The sequence below is a fragment of the Sturnira hondurensis genome, unplaced genomic scaffold, assembly GCF_014824575.4.
Source record: "Sturnira hondurensis isolate 20B ecotype Veracruz unplaced genomic scaffold, ASM1482457v3 Scaffold0021214, whole genome shotgun sequence".
Lineage (NCBI taxonomy): Eukaryota > Metazoa > Chordata > Mammalia > Chiroptera > Phyllostomidae > Sturnira > Sturnira hondurensis.
In genome coordinates, this window is record NW_028093845.1 from 3,698,180 (window position 1) to 3,722,279 (window position 24,100).

The 24,100-nt window shown below is 46.1% G+C and overlaps 1 protein-coding gene across 4 annotated transcripts in view; it reads left to right on the forward strand.

The window, feature by feature from the left end:
* The window catches only part of DIP2C (DIP2 acetate--CoA ligase C (putative)), a 438,780-nt gene that overhangs the window by 328,930 nt on the left and 85,750 nt on the right, over positions 1-24,100 (forward strand). For all 4 annotated transcript variants that reach the window (XM_037031859.1, XM_037031860.1, XM_037031861.1 and 1 more), the window contains 11 exons: positions 476-615; positions 3,423-3,559; positions 5,037-5,245; positions 6,276-6,390; positions 6,899-7,100; positions 12,397-12,506; positions 13,714-13,794; positions 18,103-18,226; positions 18,963-19,084; positions 19,960-20,071; positions 20,157-20,266. In XM_037031859.1, the coding sequence (XP_036887754.1) occupies positions 476-615; positions 3,423-3,559; positions 5,037-5,245; positions 6,276-6,390; positions 6,899-7,100; positions 12,397-12,506; positions 13,714-13,794; positions 18,103-18,226; positions 18,963-19,084; positions 19,960-20,071; positions 20,157-20,266 (1,462 nt within the window). The remainder of the gene's footprint in view (positions 1-475; positions 616-3,422; positions 3,560-5,036; positions 5,246-6,275; positions 6,391-6,898; positions 7,101-12,396; positions 12,507-13,713; positions 13,795-18,102; positions 18,227-18,962; positions 19,085-19,959; positions 20,072-20,156; positions 20,267-24,100) is intronic.

Sequence of the window (24,100 nt, forward strand, 5' to 3'; positions counted from 1 at the left end):
GAACTGGAGTCTGGATAAGCATGCTCTCCATCATTTACATTCCATGCTATCGTTATGTTCTTAGAATCATTGCTCTCCCTTTTTAACCATTTCCCAAACTGAAAAGTGTAATCTTGCAGAGATGCAGAGTGGAGAGAGAGAACTGAACCAGTTAGTTTATGGTGTGTGTGTGTGTTCGCGCGCACGCAGGAGAGAGGTATTAAGGGAACACTGCAATGTCTTCACTTTTCTAAGGTGTTTTTAAAATTCTTTGGAAACCCAGAAGAAGAATTAGTGAACACTAACATATTAAAACCAGGGCCCTGGACGGGAACCCCAGACGAATCCCAGAACCCCTGAAGCTGAGAACCCCAGACATGTGGCAGCCTTCAGGAATCCTGTGGGACCCAGAGGTGGCTGACTTTGCCTTCTGTGGGCACACGTGTTCGCATGCTTATCTGTACTTCTGCATATTTAGACAAAACTGTTCTTACAGGCCCACAGATGACAGCAACCAGCCCCCAGGCCGGGGCGTCCTCTCCATGCATGGGTTGACTTATGGGGTCATCCGGGTGGACTCGGAAGAAAAGCTGTCTGTGCTCACCGTGCAGGACGTCGGCCTGGTGATGCCTGGAGGTGAGTGTTGGCCTGGGGCCACAGACAGCACAGGAGTTCAGTCAGTGCCCCAGCCGTGGCTGGGGGATGGATCAAAACATCAAATGCTTCCCTAATGGTATCATTTGCCCCTCTGGCAGGAGCTCTTGGAATAATGCCTAGCTCCAGTCTCCTGGCATCTTTGTTGAGCTTCACGATTGGCAGTAGCTGCCTCTCCTGGTGACAGGAAACCCAAAATTTTCAAGAAGCTGGGAAGGACAAGCTTCTGTGCTGCCTTGTGCATTGGAACCTGGGATCCGCTTCCCCTGGGGTTGGTGGGGCTTCTCTGTACCTCCAGTGGCACCTGGTGGCTTCTCCTCTGAGGGTCAGGTTTTCACTGGTCATCCTGGTGCACCATGCAAGGCTGGGTGCTGGCTCGGCTTATGTGAAAACTGAGGAATGGGGGTCTGAGTATTCAGTGAAGCTTGTTTTAGCAGTAGGACCCTTTAAAAGTCACAGAAAACATTACCACAAATGAGCTCAGAGAAGCCCTGGTTGAAGGGCTCACCTTGCAGGACTCCATGTGCCCCCCACCCCCCGTCCTGGCCCTGTGCTTGGGTGTTTCTTGCACCCTCGTAGGGCTCTAGGACGTGCAGGGAGACTGTCTGGGCTGGAAGGAGAGGGGAGTCTATTCTCCGATCTGCGGAACTCCTTTACCTGGCCCCACTTCTCATGTGCCCCCTCTCTCTGGGCCCTTGTGAACACTTAGGCCCCTGCAGTGGAGCCAGCTCCCTTTTCAGCGTCAGGTTCTACTTGGAATGTGGACCTTTTCCCCCTGATGAGTCCTCTGTGCACAGGAGCATGGTCTCACCTCACAGGGGGACAGTCACGTCCACGTGTAACACAACCCCGCTGACACGCACATGCGCGGCACTGGCAGGAAAGGCACAGCTTCCCCACCACCAGCATGTGCCACAAACCAGAGGCGTACACGTCTGAGTGCTGTAGGCACAAGGCTTGTACGGACCTTCCCAGGAGCCTCCCCTTGCCTATCCATGGAGAGTCTGTCACCTTGTACCCCTGGTGTCACAGAAACTTTGCTTTAATCCTCAAACCGTCCACATGCTGTGTGTCTAAGGCCCACTGCACATTTTTAGCCTGAGCCAGGCTTCCTGGCTCCTTTACTTTAAAAAAATTTTTTTCAAATAAATAATAGATTGCCATGGTCTTAGCCTTAAAAGCTTGTTTGTACAGTGAAAAAACTCTTTCTGGCAATAATGGTTCCTCTCAGAGATGCTCTGGAGCTGTAGGGACACACACACAGTGCCATACACATATGTTTTTTCTGTTTTTCTTTTAATTTTTTATTTTTAGAGAGAAGGGGAGAGAAAGAGTGGGAGAAAAACACCAATGTGTGGGTTGCCTGTCACGCGCCCCCTACAGGGGACCTGGCCTGCACCCCAGGCAGGTGCCCTGACTGGGAATCAAACTGACGACCCTTTCGTTCGCAGGCCGGCACTCAATCCACTGAGCCACACCAGCCAGGGCTCTTTTTCTTTTCTGTGTCATGTAATGAGAGAGCACTCTCGGTTTTTCCTCTGTTCACGGCCACATGATGTAGGGCAGCTCATGCCTGTCTTGCATCTTAGAGCCTGTTTGCAGTGCGGGAAAGGCTCGCCTTCCTTTCCAGGCCGTGGGGTGTGCAGTGATTGGCCGCCTTGTGCTGCCGAATAGTGATGCCGGGAGTAACTCGTCTGTGCTTCATCTGCATGGGTGTGAGGATGACCGAATGGAAAGGTTCTAGAAATTGGGTTTGTTTCCAGGGTAGATGCCCATGAAACTGATGGTGTCGCGTCCTTTGCAAAAACTGTAAAGATTAACATCCTACAACTAGTGAGGGATGACCCTCTCTCTTCACTCCTTCCTGCCCAGTGTGCGACGGATTTTTAAAATTTTTATTTGGTGGGTGAAGACTCTTTGGGTATAACTTTATCCTGAATTTCTCTCCCTGTGAGTGAGCTGTATGTGTCCTGTGTTTTGGTGGCTCTGTTTCTTAAATGTGGCTGTTCCTGTCACCTTAGCTCTGACCCAGGGTGACGGGGGCAGGCTCTTCCTGGTCAGCTCAGCCGTCACTGACAGCCCACCTTGCTGAACTGCCAGCTCCCTAACCAGACCCGCGCGGTCTGTGGTGGCCAGCGTGGGGTGCATGTGTTGTGACAGCTTTGGGTGTGCATGCCACAGCTGAGGAAAGCTTCGTGGCGTTGAATTACATGCTGAAAATGGTCAGACGTGAAGATCTCAAGCAATATCCTCCGAAGGGCCACCCTTGGCAGAGCATCTGAGGTCAAAGTTTACAATATCCACGGGAAGCTGGGGGCCTTCTCCCCAGAGGAGCTCGACAGCCCGTAGGGCGAGTGTTTTGTGCTCCTCGCTGGGCGAAGCTGAAGGTACATCCTGGAGGCTGCGTGTGTGTCGCTGATGGTGTGGCTGTAGCCAGTGACCCTTAGGCTCACTCTGTCATCCTCATGTCTGTGGCAGAAAGGACAACTCCTCTTACATACAATTTACACATTAAAATTAAAGCAATTGCAATGATCTACTGAAGCCACAATTGTGAAATTTGACATTCTGCTGTAACATGAAAAGTCACAACTCACTTTAGGGAAAATGGCTGCCTGGCTTGTCACCTCCCTGTCACACTTGTAACTTTGTTCCTGATGCTGTCTCTTGCCATTTATGTTTCCATTTGTATTAATTTCTCTCTCTCTCCGTCTCCATGTGTGTTCCCTCTGTACCTGTCTCCCTGTCCCTCCCTCTTACATGTCCTGCACTCCGTGTTCCACATTCAGCCATCATGTGCTCCGTGAAGCCAGACGGGATCCCTCAGCTGTGCAGGACAGATGAAATCGGGGAGCTCTGCGTGTGCGCCATCGCTACAGGCACGTCCTATTACGGCCTCTCTGGCATGACCAAGAACACCTTCGAGGTAGGTCTGGGAGGTGAGCGCCATGCCAGGAGCACAGACATGAAAGATAAAAATGGCAGTTTCTCAAAAGAAATTTCTTATAGTCATTAAAGTGGTCTCACTTTCTTCTGCCATTTTTATGGTTTTCAATAAATCAAGCTTATATTGTTTTCACTTTGTAACCTGTGTTGAAAAGGGGCAAATAACAGTTTCTTTACAATGGACCTTTTCAATAGATTGCTGTCTTCACCGGGCCTGTGTCTGAAGCGCACCAGAGACCGTGGGTGGGTGGAGAAACACGAGCATACGGACACGGCCTCACTGGTGGGGGAGCCGAGAGCCCCCCCTTTTGGCCTGTCAGTCCAGGCCACACTTTGGCAGGCAGGAACAGGTGTGCACACTAAATAACTGTCTCCACAGCGTCAATAGGCAGGTGTATGTGGTGTGTGTGTGGTGTTTACAGTGTGCTGTGTGTGCACATGCATGTGTGATGTGTGTGCACACACGTGTGGTTTGAGCACATGCCCCCACACACGTGGCCTTGGGAGTGAGAGTTTGAAGGACACACTCAGCATTCTGGGAGCTCAGTGTTCCCCAGCTTTCTCAGAGCTCCTGCCATGGGCTGTGCAATGCCCGACCCCAGGGAGGGGCACGCTTCCGATTAAGTTGTGCACAAAGAGGCCTGAGTTGTTTGGGGATAAGTTTTTTTTTTTTAACGATTTTATTTATCTTTAGAGGGGAAGGGAAGGACAGGAGAGAAATATCAATGTATGGTTGCCTCTCGTGCGTCCCCTGCGGGGAACTGGCCTGCAACCCAGGCATGTGCCCTGACTGGGAATTGAACCAAGATCGTCTGGTTTGCAGGCCCATGCTCAATCCACTGAGCTATACCAGCCAGGGCGGGGAGAAGTTTCTTAATGTTTAGAACTGTGGTTGTCAAATATAGATTCATGTTTTCAAGACACATCTAAATAAAATCCCCATCTCCTGTCTTATGTGATTCACCTGCCAGGTTTGAGGAACGCAGGTGTGGACTCTGAATACGTGATTTGCTTCATTCATACCTTTTTCTAAGTGTGGTTCCAATGAGGAAAAACACTCTAATGAATGGGGCTCATTTCACAACTAAAAGGTGTTATTTAAAATGCACCTTGAGTCTCCATTTATCACGTTTATGCTGCGGCTTTACACGCAGAATTAATTAGTGTTTGTTATACCATTGTCATGACCTCTGCATATCACCTGTTCAGAGGCTCAGAAGCTGTGGAAAGGAACCTGTGAGGGGCTCTGCATGTAGACTCGTGGGGCCAAATTGTGAGGTGCCGGGTTGGGGAGGTGCCTTCCAGGTTTGTGGTGTCTGCTGACAGCTGCCTGGGCTGGCTTCCTCAGCCAGGGTTCAGATTAGGAGACACAGCTGGAGAGAAGCAGGCCCCGTGGGCTCCAAGGAGGAGGGAGGAAGACAGGCATAGCTGGACACTCACGGCTCATGCTTCCCCAGGTGTTCCCCGTGACGAGCTCAGGGGCCCCGGTCAGCGAGTACCCCTTCGTGAGGACAGGTCTGCTGGGCTTCGTTGGCCCCGGAGGGCTCGTCTTTGTGGTGGGCAAGATGGATGGGCTTATGGTGGTCAGTGGACGCAGACACAACGCCGACGACATCGTAGCCACAGCACTGGCTGTGGAGCCCATGAAGTTTGTCTACAGGGGAAGGTGAGTGCACCCTCTGTGAATTAAGCACACAGTGTTCTGTAGATTATATTTTTTTATAAAATTGTGTAAATCCCTTAAAATGGTGGGACTCAGTTTACTTTTATGTAAAATGAAGCAACCGGACTCACTGACCTTTGTGATTCCATCTAGTTCAGAATGTCTAATTTTACAAAAATTTCCTGAGTTCATAAATATGCATTCATTAACTTTCCCTCTAAGTTAAATGAAAATATCCATTCAAGAAATTTATTTTTAATATAAAAACAATCCAAAGAGTCAAATATTCATCTTGGAGCAAGTCATTTCAAAAGACCCAAAGATAGCAGATGAGCAACAAATCTGCACAGGCAACTGGCTCTCACAGCTTCCCTCCCCCGGACTGTACCCCTGCCTTGTCTGGAATGGGATAAATACTAGCAATTACAGCCCCTGCATTTTCGGCTAACTTGAAGAAAGCCATAAACTGCTGTAGAACCTCGTGTTGCAAGCTGACAGAGTGGGAGAGGTGGGTAACTTGGATGAAGCGTTCCCACCTTTGAATCATTCCTACTCCAGCCCCCACGAAAAGAGCCCTGGGTGTCCACGTCGCCACCATCCAGTGCTGACACGGGAGGCTGCCGTGTCTAGTAGAACACTGTCACTTCACAAACCCAAAGCTTCTACTCATTCGGAGGGTATTCCTTCGCAGGTGCAAACTCAAGGTGTGAATGGTGTGTGTTTCTAAATTTCAGCAGTCCCGATAGTTGCACCAAACTCTTCCCATTGGTGCTGAGAGGTGGGGAAGTGGTCATCAAGCCTGCAGGCGGCCTCAGGAGGAATACGGGTGATATTGCCTCACAGCTTCATCAGGCGCGACCTCTCAGAGCTGCACTTACTAAGAAAAATGCACAAGATTCTGTTCCTATGGCCAGTCATTGGCACTGAGATCCCCTGAACCAATAACCAGTGGCTGTAAAGCTCCTTATTGCAGACTGGTCCTCCTGCAGGCATCTCTAGCATGTGCTCACTGTGCCTCCCTCTGTCCCTGCAGAATAGCTGTGTTCTCAGTGACCGTCCTGCACGACGAGAGGATAGTGATCGTGGCTGAGCAGCGGCCTGACTCCACGGAGGAGGACAGCTTCCAGTGGATGAGCCGGGTGCTCCAGGTAGCCCTTTTCCTGCCCTGGAGCTCCACCCTTCTCCCAAAATGGCTCAAGGCAGCTGTGCGGCATTTGTTAGGGTGTGGTCAACCCTCATCAACTGTGCTTCTGTCCCTGATTGTCACTCCATTTGATCAGAAATTACACCCACCCTAAAACTTAGATTCGCATTCCAGGGAAGTAGCTGTTAGACCGAGATTAGTGATCAGGAGTTTGTGAAACTAGCTCCTGCTTGCTGTTCATGTGGGGAGCAAGCGTAGATCTTGAGAGTGTATTTTCTTTTCTCCAAACTTCCCTTCTTAGTATGCATGGTAGCCCACAATTCCTCTGTGATGGTTCAGCCTGATGAGGCTTGGCAAGGCAGCTCCTCTCTTCCCTGGCCCCTTCCCACACAGGCCTCACTGCTGTGCTGCTTGTGCTGCCTGTGGTGAACGGTGTTTTGCACGGTCCACACATGTGCTTGGGGTATCTTCACAGTATCTGTACTAACACAGTCCCCTCCTGTGACTTCCAGGCGATCGACAGCATCCATCAAGTTGGAGTTTATTGTTTGGCCTTGGTTCCTGCAAACACCCTCCCCAAGACCCCACTTGGTGGGATCCATTTGTCAGAAACGAAGCAGCTTTTTCTGGAGGGCTCGCTTCACCCCTGCAATGTCCTGATGTGCCCTCACACTTGTGTCACAAACCTGCCTAAACCTCGACAAAAGCAACCAGGTATGTCCAACGCAGGGAGGGTTTGTGCTGAGTCTCAGGTGGGCCTCTGCAGCCGGTGGTGTCAGGGCCACACTCACCGGGCCTCACGAACAGAGGCAATTCTCGGCCATTCTCCACGACTCTGAGTCTCCACGACTCTGAGTCTCCACTCCCACAGGAGTGGAGCTGCTCACTGTAAGCGGTGTTTTCTACCAAAGGGTGGGATGAACACGGGGCTTGCAGCACCAGTGGACTCACAGCAGGCGTGTGCAGGACATCTGGAGGGAAGGAGATGCCAGTGTCCTGACCCTACTTAATTGGGAGTCAGAACTCCATCTGCTGGTGGCCTCGGTGAGGTTTCTCCAGGTCACGGTTTCCTTGCACACAAATGAGAATAATGCTTCCTTACATGTTTCGTGAGTTAATTTAGGGGTCAGAGCTGCTAACATGTGGGAAAGCACTTCGAAGCCCGTGAAAAGTCTGCGAACCTGTCGGTGATATTCTGAGAGTGAACGTTTTCCTGGTGCTCCACAATTGGGGGACACGTGATTATTTGTCATCTAACTTGCTCCTCCAGGAAACAAAATCGATATCTTTAGAGTTGTGCAGTTATTAGTGAAAGGGAATTTATCTCAAACATGCATCATGAGGAAGCAAATCTGCCAGTGGAGTCAGAAGGTTCCAGCCTCCAGGCTAGGACATGCACACAGACATCAGAGGACCAGAGCTCTGGCTGGGCTGATGGGGCTGTAGTGTGTTGCGCATATTAACTTAATCGCTCAGAGCACCAGGAGGTGGCGCTCTCTTGTCTTCTTTCACAAATGAGGAAAATGGACCACCCACAGCTGCCCGGGCCAGTGTGTGCTGGAGACAGACTTAGACCCAATGGCCATTTGCTCCACCCTGTAGAATGGCCATGGGGGCAGAGTTTTTGGTGAGGCAGCTACAGGCAATGGGGTCATCGCAGGGCGCATACCCTGTGGTAAATGTAGGGGCCATCAGCCCCGGAGGCTCACTCCCCGAGTGTGAGACCAGATGAGGCGGCTGGGGCAGAAGGTGGTTGCCAGGGGAGAAAAGTGGTCTTCTCATGAGTTGAAAGATGTTAGAACTTGAACCCAGGTCTGTGACTCTGTGCGCCTCTGTCCCTTGCTGTCCCTGTCCCTACAGCACAAAGATGTCTGTGTAGCAGTCAGAATGCACTTCCGCATTGTGACATTTTGTTCTCTCCTAGTGTGAGGTAATTCTCTTCAACAGCCTAGAAAGTCAGCTTCTTGCTTTCTCAGCCCTTTGGGTTTGCAGTCATCACTGTTCTTTTGGCGTCGTTCTACTTCCATCTTGTTAATTATTTTCTTGTATTCTAGATTTCCCTAACTAATATTCCTCCCCATTTTTCCTCTCCCCTTCCTTTTTTCTCTCAATCCCTGATTTATCAGATTGCCTAGCAAATGTAGAGTGGCACTGACAGAGGCCTTCATTCTTTAAATTCTGTGGGCGCCCTGGCTTCAAGTTGGGGGGGCCTCTGAAAACACAAAGCATCACCCTTTGGTGAGCACAGCCACAGGACGGCAGGTCACTCTTTTGTCTCCTGTTGTCTCAGGGCATGGATTGTACTGGGGATGCTCTTTCTGGCCAGGGTGGCTTTGTGTCTTGAGGGGGTCAGGACTCCCCAGGGTCCTCATGCACCCTGAGGTGACTGGCGCATCTCTGTACTGCTCACCTTCACTCATCAGCAGACATCCTCAACCTAGTGTCCCCGGTGTACAGATGTGGAGCACCTCATGGAGTCCTGCAGGTCAGCAGTGTGACAGCAGAATTCAGGACAGATACCTGGAGGGGGGTGGGTTGCAAATGCATATGATTCCAGAGGGACAGGGTACAGCTCACCTGCCAGGTGTCAAAGAGCCCTAAAGGAGAAATGTGGCCAAAGGGAAAGACTAGGGTGCTCCTCTCTGAGAGCCCTGGGGAGGGCCCCCTTCCTCAAGGGGGAGTGAAGGAAAGGTGACCAGTGAGACTCGGGACCACTTTCACACTGTGGTGTGGTACTTGGAGCTTATTGATATTTTATATCCTATCAGTTCTTGTTCAATATTAATTCTCTGTCTTCAAAGAGTTATTTTTAAACAAACACGAAATGGCAGCTGTGTGGTGCTGGTTGTTGTCCCTACCTTAATTGATGTCCTGTGATGTCCCTTAGGTGACATTTCCCTGAGGACTCAGTTTCCGTGAATGCAGGGAGGGAAATGGATAAGGTAATTTCTACGGCTTCCTTGAAATAAACATCTGTGTCTCCAAACAAGTGCCCGGCAGCCAAAGAGAACATTTTGTGAGGCCACTTATTCGTGAGGAATTTGCTATATTCTTGAAACAGCCCCTGAAGTTTAAATCATTGGTAGACACCCCAGTTGCCTTTTAACTGAATGAATGTGTATTTACTCAGCTAACAACACTGTTAATGTGAGAGTTTCTTAATTGGCTTAAACAATTAAGACCTTAAGAGCACAAAACTGTTAAGAGACCTTTAACCCATCAATTGGGTTAGCGACAAAATTATAAAAGCATCTCCCAGTTTTAATGTTCCCTTGATATATCCCATCAGAGCAGCTGAAGGAGACCCGAGGAACGTGCACAAGAGCAGCCCCTCCAGGGGAGAAATGCCGCTCTCCCAATGCCGCTCTCCCGTACACCTGCCTCTCCCTGCCCAAACCGGTCGAGTATTGGAGAGCAGGAAATAGACAACACTGAGATGAAGTTGCTGGTTTGTGCATTTGTAAATCTATGAATGGGAGCCTGGGAAGAGAAAGCAAAGGTGAATGTAATATGTAGTGTGGGCTCAGGTCAGCCTGTATTTTCATGTTCTGAGGGGTGAGGGCTGCAGGAGTCTTTTGTGTACATCCCCTTAAGTCAACAAAGGAGAGAGCCTCCACTCTCCGTAAGGATGGATTTTGTAAATAAAAGCGACAGGAGAGCTGCCTGTCTTGCTGAACATTAGGGACGTATATGGAGAAAGAGACACGTAAGATCCAAGCGTTGCAGCCAGAGAATGCCGGCAGAATGATCTTCTTAGTGAGGCAAGACTGGACTCAGAGACAGAGAAATACAAAATAAGCCACCTTGAAAATGTAATATCCTCACAGAGCAGTGCTTTTCCTACCATAGTTTGGATTCTTAAAAAATACATATGGGGAAGCCTTCGAACCAGGTTAGGCCAGTTTCTGACCTGGCTTCAAAGACCTGTCCTGCCCGGTCTCAGCAGAGGAGGAGAACACTGGATGCTTTGTGGCAGGACCTCAAGGTGGGGAACCAATGACGGATGAGCAAGGCTGTAGACAAGGGCAACTGTCTCCGGACAGCAGGTGCCTCACTCCAACCACACAGCAGTGTGATTTCTTTCAACATGCACCACATTTACCTAATTTTCTGTTGCATAGTTTCTACTTTAAGAGCTAAGAAAAGAGACTTAGTCAGTCCCAAGAAACTACCATGAAACTCAATTTTCCATGAAAATTCAAACATGACTTAGCTGAGTATACAGGTCATGGTCTGTGACTGCATGGAAACCGGCATCAAGGCTCCTACAAATGGCTAAACCCAAAGGCACCAGCGCAGAAACCTGCGTCGTGGGCTGTTCTCCACTGTGGAGCCCCGCCTGGAAGTGCCCACAGGGCCCCCGCACAGCTGTGGGAAGATGGCTGTCTGACAGCAACCCAAATTCTAGACAGCTGTGTGTCTAGAGAAGAGCCGGTGGCCTGTTCCCTCTCGGACAGTCACCTAAAAGGTATTAGGTGCCCTGACTGGCATGGCTCAGTGGGTTGGGCATCATCCAGCCAACCGAAAGGTCTCTGGTTCGATTGTGGGTCAGGGCACATGCCTGGGTGGCAGTCCATCGATGTTTCTCTCACACATCAGTGCTTCTCTCCTTCTCTTTCTCCCTCCCTTACCCTCTCTCTAAAAACAAATAAAACCTTTAAAAAAAGGGTATTAGGTGCTCACCTGCTGCTTTCCTCATTATTCCAGTGAAAACCAAGGTGACCACTGGGGTGGTTGTCACGGTACCTGTGCACGTTATTAGCCATGTGTAGTGGCAGTCACACCCCTCAGCCGAAACCTTAAAACCTGTGTCTCAGCTGCAGACAAACAGCTTTCCATGTGCAGTGAATGATGCAGCATGCACCCTGATTTCTAAGCCCATGACTTGACCTTCATTGAAAACTTTGTAAGAAGAGGACTCAGTAGTGGCCCTCAGCTCTTACTTTATCAAACTGAGGGTTAAGCACTGTCATCTTTGTTACTTTAAACTGCGTTTTTTGGTAAACATCTCTCACCCTTCCTCCTCTCCTCCTGCTCCTCTCTCTCACATGCATACACTCTCACACACATACACACCCTTACACACACTCACACTGACATGTTCTCCTAGAACTCCTAACATCTTCCTATTGTGTGATGGAAAGTGTCCATCACACATTTTCCTATTGTGTGTGATGGACACTTAAATGGAAAGAAAATGAAGATGCAAGTATTTTCAGAAAACTGAGGTTATCTAGGGTTTCTCGAAGTCAGAGATTTTGAAAGCATTAGTTCAGCTCTAAAAAAACTTCTTTTTATCATTAAAAAAGAGAAGGAAAGCTGCCAGGATAGATTGTTTCTGCATTTCTCTTTTGAAACGTGTCATAAATTCTGGAAAGAGCATGGCGATCAGGTCAGTAACGGGCTTAAAGGGAACGTGGACTCTGCAGGAGCCTTTTGGTTTATTCCCCATTTCTGTGGGCCTGACAGAGAACCTAAACCTTCTAGTCGATGAAATTCCCAGGTGAGTGACTGTGTTGCATCCTTCTCCAGTCTCACTCCCTAAATCTATCCCAAGAGGTATTTAAAAAAGGGTCTGTTTGTTTGTGGCCAGTTCTCAGTGATGTGTGACAGCATCGCGGAACCAGACGCACGTAATTCGGGAGTCTTCCATCACTTCGCTGTGAAACATGTCATGTTTTAAATTCTGCATTTGTCTTGTGCTGTATTTTTTTTTTTGTAATCACTGAAGTGAGAAGATTTCAGCGTCCCCTTAACTGGGAAACAGGGCTGGGGTGGCACAGGGGAATTTGATGAACACGTTATTTCTGTGAATCCTTATCGAAGTCTATATATGCCATTATTTATCATTGTAGTGACCTCACTGAAATTCTGTTTTAATAACATTTTTTTCAAAGCCACGTCTTTGATAGGATTTCTCCAGAGTAAACTCTTTAGCAGGGTGGGATGTCATATTTTTGTGAATTTCACATGTGTTTCCCTCACACGTGTGCCACCGTTTGCTTTCCAGAAATTGGCCCTGCCTCTGTGATGGTGGGGAACCTGGTGTCTGGGAAGAGGATTGCGCAGGCCAGTGGCAGAGACCTCGGTCAGATAGAAGACAATGACCAGGCCCGGAAGGTGAGAGCAGAGGGCCAGACTTCTCTGGGCACCGCGCCCCCGCCCCCCGTAACCCCGATGCTGAATGGCAAGGGCACTGGCTCTCACTTCCTCCCCTGCCAGCCCAGCATCTTCCACTGATCTTCCCATTCTTTGGTGACCTTTGCTTTCTACCTGCCCTCATCCTTCTGCAAGAGACACCCATATAATTTCTAAGGAAATGTGTTTATTAGGGAGTATAGTGTCACATAACACATCACGGTGGCACAACTGGCAGGCCTGAGATTAGTGTCTGGGCAGCCCTGTCCGGTCCTAGTCCCTGACCACTTGTTCCTAGTTTCCTGCCAGCCCTGACTGGGCACCAGACTGCCTCAGGGGGACCTCGTAGCAAAGCTTCAGTCCTTTCATTGTACAAATGCAAGAAAGCATAGGCTCAAAACCAGATTTGGGAGCCAGACCTCCTTAAAGTGGCCTTAAGAATGTAGAAGTCCTCGGTCCCCCTCCACCACGGACACCTTACGATTTGTCACATGTGGCTGCGAGTTCCGTTATGACCATTTGACACTGAGAACTCATGCAAATAGCCAAAAGGTGGTCCCACTCTCTACAGCTACCAGGAAATGTAACAAAATCAACCACTTGAAATATTGCAAATTGGGTAGCCTTAGTGATATGTCCATCAAAAGCAAGGGTCATGTTCCCCCATCCTGGTACATCCCTATTAATAACAGGGACTAAGGGAATACACTTAGTCCTTCCTGAGTCCTGATGTGAGAGAGGCTGACCTTTTCACTGGGACTGAGTCCATGTGATACATATAGTCTCTGTGATTTGTGGTGCCTTTGAATGACATCAGGGGTGCCCATTCCAAACAACACATTTAAGAGAGCAATTGCAGCAGGATAGAGCTGACTGCCATTGCAACCCAGAAATCACATGGTATCTCCTAGAAGCCCCGAGAGAGGGTATCTGTGTGTGTACATCAGCTGTTCTATTAGGGGGAATGAGGATGCTCTTCTCTCATCTTGGGCAGATTTCAAAAAATTTCTCCAGGGTTCACATCTGAACCCTGAGCCACCTGCACGTTCTGCCGACCACATCCGTCAGGGCGTCCTCATTCCTCTGTGGAGACGCACCCCAAGAGCACTCGGACAGACTAGACCAATTTAAATGTTGCAGTGAGCCCCAAACCAGGTGGTCTGGGCCTAACGTCTGTGCTTCATTCCAGTTCCTGTTCCTCTCGGAAGTCCTGCAGTGGAGGGCTCAGACCACCCCCGACCACGTCCTCTACACGCTGCTCAACTGCAGGGTGAGGCTGCCCACACACTTGCTCCCTGGGGTGCCCCCATGCCTTCTGCTGTTTATCATGTTCCTGACCTCATCATCTCCTTCCGGTCTTCATGAATTCCTTTTAGTTATTTGTGTGTGGCTATTTTGACTGATACGCTTTCACTTAAGGATTGCTTTTAAGTATAAGGGTTTGCACATCTGTCTATGTGTATATACATACATATACATATTTTAGCAGTTTTTTTGCACTATTTCCTCCCAAAATAAGTAATGAATGATTTCCATCACCAAGAACAATTGCAGATTTATGGGATATCTGTCTTTATTTTTATTACTGAGCTATTTTATATAAATAAGAAGTTATATTTTAGTTATAAACATTCATTCTTAGGAATGAAAACCATTTCTATTTTATAATTAAAACTACTTTAAAATTTGTGATGCAGGTTCATATCTTCTGACCCCTTATTCACAGTCACTTGCTAAAGGCAGACGCTGGGACTTAGGGAAATGTGCCCACTGGAAATGACAGGAAATCCAACGGGCGGGCTGTGGAGGTCAAAGCCACAAGCATGGAGCAGGTGTGGGCGTGAGACTGAGTTCCTTCGAGATGTGCCTGCTGTTTCCTGAGGCTTCTGATACGGAGGCAACTACATCCTGAACCTTTCTTTCATGGGGTCACATCACGTCCACACATCTGACTCCATCCCCACCCTTTCCAACACATATGCACACTTTCCACAAACACTCAACCCGGGCCTAAAACCATCATTGCTATGGTTTTTATAAGGGTATTTCCACTCAAGTCAGCCTTCTAGTTCATCACTGCCCAGTGGAAATATAACACAAGCCACCTACATAATTTTATATTTTCTAAAAGCAGCGCTTAAAAAGGTAAAAAGAAACTGGTAGAACTTCATTTTAATAATTTTACTAAATATATCCAAAACGTCACTTCACCACTTGGCCCCACCACACCGCCAGGGCTCACCATTGTGAACTGAGCTCCCTGATCGCCGCTCATGAAAGGTGGTGAACCACTCAGTTCTTGGCCGAGTGAGGCTCCTGTTCTGCACCTCCCTCCTCCACGGCACTGCCGTCCACAGAATGAGAGTCGTGTGCAAGATTGATGGTAGGAAGTTAGGGCACACCTCCTTGCAAATCACAGAGAACTTACTGTGGGACCTCATTTACATACAAAGAACATGTTATTTTTTAAACAAAAATACAAGCCATTTCTTTTAACTTTTTTTTTTACTTATAGCAACTTCTTTAAATTTTGAAGTATAAATTCTATTTAGCTTTTGCTCTTTTTAGTTGTCATTAATTTAATGTAAGATTTTTTAAATGGTGGCAGATACACAGTCATTGACACCGAAATGTGTTGTCCTTTGATTAGGGACTGAGCAGTGGGTTACCCTTCATTTCCACTCTGTCATGACAGTGCCCAGACCCCTTTTAGGAACAGCCAGCCTCGAGTTCTCCAGTAAGCATTTGTACTAGAACCTTCTGCTTTGATGGTAGGTTTCCATATGGAAACCCCAACTTTTTCTGTGAAGGTTGATGACCACTGACCTGAAGATAAGCAGCAACTGCTTCATGGACCCCTCACCCATAACACTTCATTTTTTCCTTAACAACAGGCATCTTGAGAAATGAAATGTGTAACCGCAAGTCAGTGGTATTTCTCTAGAGCTCAGGTGGCAAACACAAGGCCCGTGGGCCAAACCAGGCCCTCCACCTTGTTTTATCCGGCCCGGCATCTTGTTTCTACCTGGTGGCAGTGCCAAGCTCTCACTTAACTGTTAAGGGGCAGTTACATTTATACAGTCCTAAAATTACATTCGGCCCTTTGAAGACAACCTCGATGGGGCCCCTGGTGAAAATGGGTTTGACACCCCTGCTCTGGAGGTAAAAGGTAGGATTGAGACTCCCATAGAACAAGTGATGATGGACAGTCTGGGACCAGATGTGACCTGCGTCCCCTGTGGGCTCATGAGGTGGCGTCACGTCCAACCTCACAAACTGGGGGAGAGAAAAAAGGAGAAGAATGTTGTGTTTGACTTCCCTTGATGTGGCCTCTTTCCCACATGGCACTTTCTTCAGGGGTTTTTGAGGATAATTTTGGTTGATTCCCCGATCACCCACTGTGCTGACTCCAGCATGCGGCAGGGCTCACCCTCGTCCCTGTAAACTCTGTGAAATGGCAGGCAGTGTTAGGAAAATTGAGAGGCTCCTCAAGATAACGGACAGAACACCAATCAAAGTAACCTGTTGTAAGTTCTGATAGTGAGCATTTTTGTAAACCAGAGTCAAAATACTTTTTCAGAAACACTCTTGATTGCTGTTTGTGAGTCATCCATGCCTTTCAAATCTCATAGGCTTTTGCTAGCACAGAGAAGAGGGTTTTTCGTAGGGGTCAGCGCCAGCCCTCCAGAAAGTGGGGAGACACCAGTTCCAGAAGTTGAGCACTACAGACTGAGAACTGCTGTCCGAGCTCAGCCAGCCGTAGCACACCAACAGAATTCCGCAGGGCAGGGAGGTCTGGCTTGGTGGGCACAGAAAGGTGAACCTCTTCTGCCAGCACTGTCCCGTGGCATCCTGCCACCCACCAGCAGTGCAGCTGGTCCCCATTCGACAGGAGTGCAGGACTGGCTTGCTTTCACGACAGCTGATGTAGGAGCATCAGGGGAACAAGAAGGTCCCCCTACCACAGGTTTGGGGGCCAAGTCGGTCCTGGGCTTCACTTTGAAAAGCTCAAAGGACATTGGAGTCAAGAGGAGTTTTTGGTGCTTTTTCCCCCAGTTCCCATAGATATGTGCGGTGTCTGGGAGTGAATACACATAGGAAAGGTCCCTCGTTGGAGGTACAAGCTCTAATGTTTTGGCAGGATTTCTGGACTCGTCCATCTCTCTGTTCACCTGGCTTTGCACCACTCTGTGTATCTGTTTCCATTTTCTTACTGTTTTTTTTTTTTTAATACTCCTCTGGAAGGAAAATCATTAGGGGAAGTGTGGGTGATGAGAAGGTTCAACTCAGAGAATGTAAGCTACACCTGTCCACTGAACGAGACCAGTCTCAGTTCAGCAAAAAGCATGGCTGGGCTGCCTCTGTGGCCCTACATGCTAAACAGCATGGTTGGTTGTCAGAGAGAATGTGCTGCCTCCTGGAGCTAGATGTGACCACTGGTTATTTTGTGAATGTCTTTGGCAAACAACAGGGGCTGGTTTTCATATCTTGATGCTTTATAAAGGGTTCTCCCACTGGCCCCTCCCACTACCTCATGCAGGTGTTTCTGAGAAATGTGTAATTTGGGGTGGAGACTCTGTCTTTCTCCCCTCCCCTACCCTGACATGACCATTCACCAGGTCATCACTGTCCTTTAATAACCCCAAAGGTTCTGGTCTCTTCTATCTCCCACGTCTCTTACTGTGATCAGCTGCTCGGCCCACCTCCCTTTTAGACTTCTCCACGTAGGCGTTCAGGACCTGAACCAGGCTGTGGGTTTGGTCCCAGAAAGTGTCCCCTGTGTTGGGCTGTTCTCTCCTTGCTCACTCCTCCTCTGGAGCTCCAGCTTAAATACAAGTGTCTGGTCCAGTCGTTCAAGGTCCTATCTCAGATTCTGGGATCCTCCTGGTGTGGATTCTCCTGGACAGTTTGCATGTTGCTTAAGGAAAGTTCTTCACTACATTTATCACTTGAAGGATTTCATCATATAGAAGTGGTTCTTAAATAGCTTAGAGAAGGTGATGTCTTCACACCTGAGGTTTTGTGCAAATGGACCATAATGGTAACATAATAGATGTTTAAAAAGTCTACATTAAAAATTTGACAATTAGTGTTTGTTTTTTGCTTTTTGGATTGTTTGTTGTTTGACCTCCTTGACTTTGATGTGGTCTTTCTTAATAAACACTTTTAATTAGTCTTGTTTTCCACAGTTCAAGTCCTGTACTAATCTTATGCCCACAGCAATTACACTTAACACCCAGAATCACTAGGTTGATTTTTTATACGTTTACCAATTTTAGGTTAAGTAATTATTTTAAAAAAATATTTGTTGTCAGCACAAATATATCCAGATGTGTCTTTAGTTCTGTATATCCTGGCTAGTGGGGAGGAAAGGGGGTGACTGCCGATGGTGTGAGAACTTGAGTCAGTGATGAAACGTTCTGAAACCGACTGTGGTGGTGACATACCTTTGAGTGTGCTAACAGACACTGAATTGTACATTTTAAATAAGTGACTTGTATGACCATGTGAGCTAGATCTCACTAAGGCTGTTATGTTAAGAAAATCTGGCTTCCCTGCTTGTTCTTGCAACACTCAGGGTACAATAGCCAACTCGCTGACATGCGTCCAGCTGCATAAACGAGCGGAGAAGATAGCCGTGATGCTGATGGAGAGAGGGCGCCTGCAGGATGGAGACCACGTTGCCCTCGTCTACCCACCAGGTAAAAGGGCAGGACCAGCAACTGCGTGGGACACCTTATTGCACATACTGGAGCTTGATGACTGGAGTTGCTGTCTTGTCACCAAGAAGTTGCTCATTTGTCTGGTTACTCTGCCACTTGCAGAAACTACGCTGCATGCTGTATGGCTCTGAGGGGCACAAGTCAAGTGATATTTCACAAAGAATGTTGTATCTGAACTTGTTTTATTAGATATCTGAGGTACTTATTTAATCAGTTGTTGTTAAGTCCTTAACTACTAAACTGATAATCATAAAGTTGAGTAATTCCTAAGAAAAATGACAGAAATTAAACTGAGAGCCTGCTTTGGCATCTCGTACCTAAAGCAACAGGCCAGCCCTGCACGGGTAACTCGGTTGGTTAGAACGTTGTCCCAATACACCAGTGTTGTGGGTTCTGTCCCCGTCCCCATCAGGGCATGTGACAAAAATCAACCAATGAATGCATAAATAAGTGGAACAACAAATCTATGTTTCTCTCTCTCTCTCTCTCTCTCTCTCTAAAATCAATAAAATTAAAAAACCAAATACAAACAACAGGCCAAGTGGAAGTTACTGCTGAAGCCTAACAAAACCCCCAGGAGGAGAAAAGAATCTGTTAAGGTCTTTGTTGTCCACCTAACCTGACTTTTTCCAGACTAGTTTCCCTGCTGATAGGGTTGACAACCATTGAATGGTTTGATTTGTTTCAAGTGAGAACTGTTCTTCCTCTTGTTTAGGAATAGACCTCATTGCAGCGTTTTACGGCTGCCTGTATGCAGGCTGTGTGCCAATTACCGTCCGCCCCCCACACCCACAGAATATCGCAACAACGCTGCCGACCGTGAAGATGATTGTGGAGGTAACGCTGCCTGGAGTGTCTGGACACTTCCTCCTGCCCTGGGCCTGAGTGTTGGGCTCGTGGACCAGAGCAGGGCCATGTGGGGAGGGGTGGGTTGTGGGATTGCACAGGAGTCTGAAACCCAAGTGATGGGGCCAGACATGGCCTCTACTCTCAGGGAGCTACCATCTCGTGCTGGAAGCAAAAGCCCACCTACCCATGGAATTAGGGAGTAGAGGACAGCCTTGCCTCAATGCCTAGAGAAAGCGGCTCCCCAGACAGAGTGTCCCTATGGACATGTGGAGCTGCCCCAGCAAACCCAGTGCACAAACCAAGTGACAAATTTACACTTTTTTATAGTTCTTTCTCATGATTTGTAAGTGTCCTGTTCCTGTTTTAATTTTTGTGTGTGTGTGTGCCTGGGGAAATTTAAAAGGATTAGGAAAGGTGTTTCCTTTAGAGAAAGAACCACAAGGGACAAGACAGTTTGGGGACCCCACAAGGGAATACTTTTTTCGTAGTTAGGTTGGGGCCTGTTAGAAAGTGTGGATGGTTTCGTGGTGGACATGTGTGGCATTTCCAATAGGCAGCTAACAGCGTCAGCAAGTGAGTTCAGAAGCTCCATTCTGAGTGTGATCTCACACTGAATCCTATTCAGCTGTAGAAATTTCCAGGGACATCAGTGCCCATGAGCTTTGTGTGGCATTCATGGTCGGATTCCTGGCTCTTTGGTACCTCCGCCGGCCAACACTGGCCCCCCCTAAGGAGCCATGTCCCTGGTCGTCTAACCTGCTGTGAAAGCCACGTGGCCTCAACACACATAGTGAGCAGATGTGTGCAGTGAGTATTCATCTGTGGTTTACCTTCCTTCCTCCATTCTGTTCTATGACCTTCAGGTGAGTCGCTCTGCCTGCTTAATGACAACACAACTGATCTGTAAGTTGTTACGGTCCAGGGAGGCAGCTGCAGCCGTCGATGTCAGGGCGTGGCCCCCCATACTGGACACAGGTGAGCCCTTGAACTACCTGGGTACATTCACGTCTCTGCTTTCCCACTGGGTCAGATACAATAATAGCTTCGCTTTGCTCTCCAGATGATTTGCCAAAGAAGCGGCCGGCCCAGATCTACAAACCCTCCAACCCAGACACGCTGGCTTACCTGGATTTCAGTGTGTCCACAACTGGAATGCTAGCTGGAGTGAAGGTGAGAAATGCAATCTGCCCAAAGTGCAGGGAGCCCTCAGAGTGATGTCTAGTTATGTTGTGTGCTGTAGGATTCTGACGGGGACCTGCAGTGAACCACGGAGCGAGGCTTACGTAGGTGTTTCATTCAAGCTATAAAATGCATTGGCCACTTCTATAGTTACTTCAGTTGACTGGTTCTTTCCAAATATTCCAACTTTTTTTTTTTATGTAAACACAGCCTGACTAGCCCTTACTAAAAAAACTGTGTCTGTGTTTCTTTTTTAGTGGTTCTCAAATCCTAATTTTCTTTTGGCTGTGAAACTGTGCAGTATAGTTTCTTGGTTTTTAACACAGATTCCGTTACGATTTGCCAGATTACTGCTCATTGCAGCTGCAGTGACCCCCTTTCCTACTAAAGAATGAGGCTATTCTGTGTCCCCAGAGTTAGGGTCTTCCAGGCTCTGGTGAGGACCTTATCAAGGATATGTTAAATTTTCTGAAAAAGTTCCCCTATTAACCCCTTTCCCTCTTAGCTGCCTGTGGGGTCTGACAGCTGAGTTTGCATAATTTACCTCATTTCTCTTCCTCTGTCTATTACAGTTTTTCTTATTGTAGTAAAATACACAACGTAAATTTACCATCTTAGCCAATTTTAAGTACGCAGTTCAGTGGTATTAAATACATTCAAAACATTGTGCTGCTATTGACCCCTGTCCATCCCCAGAGCTCTTTTCTTCTTATAAAGCAGAAACTTTGTCCCCATTAAATACTAACTCTCCATCGCCCTCTCCCAAACCCCAGAAATCACCATTCTTTTTGTCTATGATTTTTATACTCTACAAACCTCATATAAGTGGAATCATACAGTGTATGTCCTCTTGTGTCTTTCTTCACTCAACATGCTGTCCTCACCCGTATTGTAGCATGAGTCAGAATTCCTTTTTAAGAGTGAATATTATTCCATTGTGCCTACACACATTCTGCTTATCCACTCATATCAGTGGACATTCACCTTGCTTGCACATTTTAGCTGTTATAACTAATGCTGCTGTGGATGTAAGTGTGCATATATTTGAGACACTATTTTCAGTTTGGGGGTATGTACCCAGAAGTGGAATTGCTGAATCATATGGTAATTCTATTTGTCACTTTTTGAGGAACAACTGTACTTTTTTACATGGTGTCGGTACCATTTTACCTTCTCACCAGCAGTGCCCAGAGGTTCCAAATTATCGGCATCCTTACCAACACTTATTTTATTTTAAAAATAGGCATCTTAATGAGTGAAGTTGTATTTCATTATAGTTTTGATTTGCATTTCCCTAATGTTCCCAAAGAACATTTTTTCATGTGACTGTTGACCATTTGTGTATCTTTTTTGGAGAGGTGTCTGTTCAAGTCCATTGCCCATTTTAAAATTGGTTTTCTTGTTGTTTCATTTTAGAAGGTTTCTATATACTCTGGACATTAATTCCTTATCAGATGTGTAATTTGCAGACATTTTCTCCCATTCTTTGGTTATCTTTTTGTAGATAGTGTCTTTTGATGCACAAAATTTTAAAATTTTTATGAAGTTCCATTTTGTTCTTTTTTTGGTGTTGCTGTTTGTGCCTTTGGTGTCATAGCAGAGAAAACATTGCCAAACCCATTGTCATAAAGATTTTGTCACGTGTTTTCTTCTAAGAGTTTTACTGTTTTAGGTCTTACATTTAGGCCTTTGATCCATTTTGTGTTAATTTTGTACATGGCGTCAGGTAAGAATCCAACTTCATTCTTTTATATGCAGATATCCAATTGTCCCAGAAACAGGTGTTGAAAAGACTCTCCTTTCCCCATCAAGTGGTCACGGCACACTTGTAGAAATTGTTTGACCGTATATAGAATGGTCTATTCCTAGGTTTTACAAAAAATTCCATTGTTTTATCTGTCTGTCTTTATGCCAATACTGCACCATTTTGATTGTTACAGCTTTGTACTAAGTTTTGAAATCAGAAAGTGTGGTGGGACCTCCAGCTTTGTTCTTTTTCAAGATTGTTTTGGCTATTTAAGTTTTGTTAAAATTCCACATGAATTTTATAGTGAGCTTTTTGATTTCTTGAAAAACAGTACTGAGATTTTGATAGAAATTGTATTAATCTGTGTTGCTTTGGGTAATGACGTCTGTGAATATGAGATATGTTTTCATTTATTTATGTCTTCTTTAATTTATTTCAGGAATATTTTATAGTGTTCATTGTTCAAGGTTTTAACCTCCTTGGTTAAGTTAATTTGTCAATATTTTATTATTTTTCTGCTATTGTAATTGGGAACTGTTTTAATGACCTTTTCAGATTTTTCATTTAGTATATAGAAATGCAAGTGATTTTTGCATGTTGACATTTTTCTTGCTGCTTCGATGAATTCATTTATGCTTTCTAACAATTATTTTGTGGAATCTTTAGGGTTTTTTACATATAAGATTATATCATCGATGAACAAAAGATAATTTTACCTCTTCCTTTCCAATATGGTTGCCTTTTACTTATTTTCTTTTCTAATTGCACAGGCTAAAACTTCCAGTACTGTGTTGAATGGAAAGGGAAAATGTGGCCATATTTGTTTTGTTTCTTATCTTAGAGAAAAAGCTTTCAGTCTTTCACAGCTGAATACGATGTTTGCTGGTTTTTCATATATTGTGTTTATGTTGAAGTACTTTCCTTCTATTCCTAGTGAGTGTTTTTATCATAAAAAGATACTAAATTTTGTCAGATGCTTCTTCTGCATCAAATGAGATGATCATGTGTTCTTTTTCCCTTCATTCTCTTAATGGGATGTATTACATTTACTGATTGTCATATGTTGAGCTATGCTTGCATTCTAGGAATAAATCCCCCTTGGTCATAAAGTATAAGCCTTTTATTGTGCTGCTGAATCCCATTTGCTACTATGCTCACCTAGTATGTTGAGGGTTTTTATGCTAATGTTCATAAGGCATATTGATCTATAGTTCAGTTTTCTTATAGTGTCTTTGATTTTGGTATCAGAGAAATGCTAACCTCATAGAATGAGTTAGGAAGTGTTCCCTTATCTTCAATTTTTTGGAGAAGTTTGAAGAGGACTGGTATTAGTTTTTCTTTAATGTTTGGTAGAATCACCAGTGAAGCCATCAGGTCCAGAGCTTGTCTTCATTGGAATTTTTTATTTTTTTGCTGATTTGATATTTTTTACAAATTATAGGTTTATTCATATTTTGTATTAGTCATGATCTAGCCTTGGTAAGTTTTGTGTTCCTTCTTGATAGTTTGTGTATCAAATTTCATGAAATGGGATTTCTGTTTCATGTAGTTGTATAAAATTTGTTGGTGTACAATTGTTGATAGTACTCTCTCATAATTCTTTTTATTTCTGTAGAATCAGTAAAATGTCCCAATTTTCATTCCTAATTTTAGCAATTTGAGTCTTCCCTTTTCTTTTACTTCTTCTAGCTAAATTTTTCTGAGATTTTCAAAGAATCAACTTTTGTTTTCATTGATTTTCTCTACTATTTTTTTACATATTTATCTTCCTCTAGTCCTTATTACTTTCTTCCCTTCTGCTAGCCTTTGGTTTGGTTTGCCCTTCTTTTCTCATTTCTTTTTCTCCTTTCTTTTTATTATATTTTATTGATCGTGCTATTACAGTTGTCCCATTTTTCCCCCTTTGCCCTCCCACCACCTCCTCAGGCAATCCTCACACTGGTGTTCATTATCCATGGGTCATGCATATAAGTTCTTCGGCTGTTCTATTTCCAGTACTGTATTTTACATCTTCATGGCTATTCTGTAACTGCCAATTTATACTTTTTAATCCTCTCACCTCTTCACCTGTTCCCCAA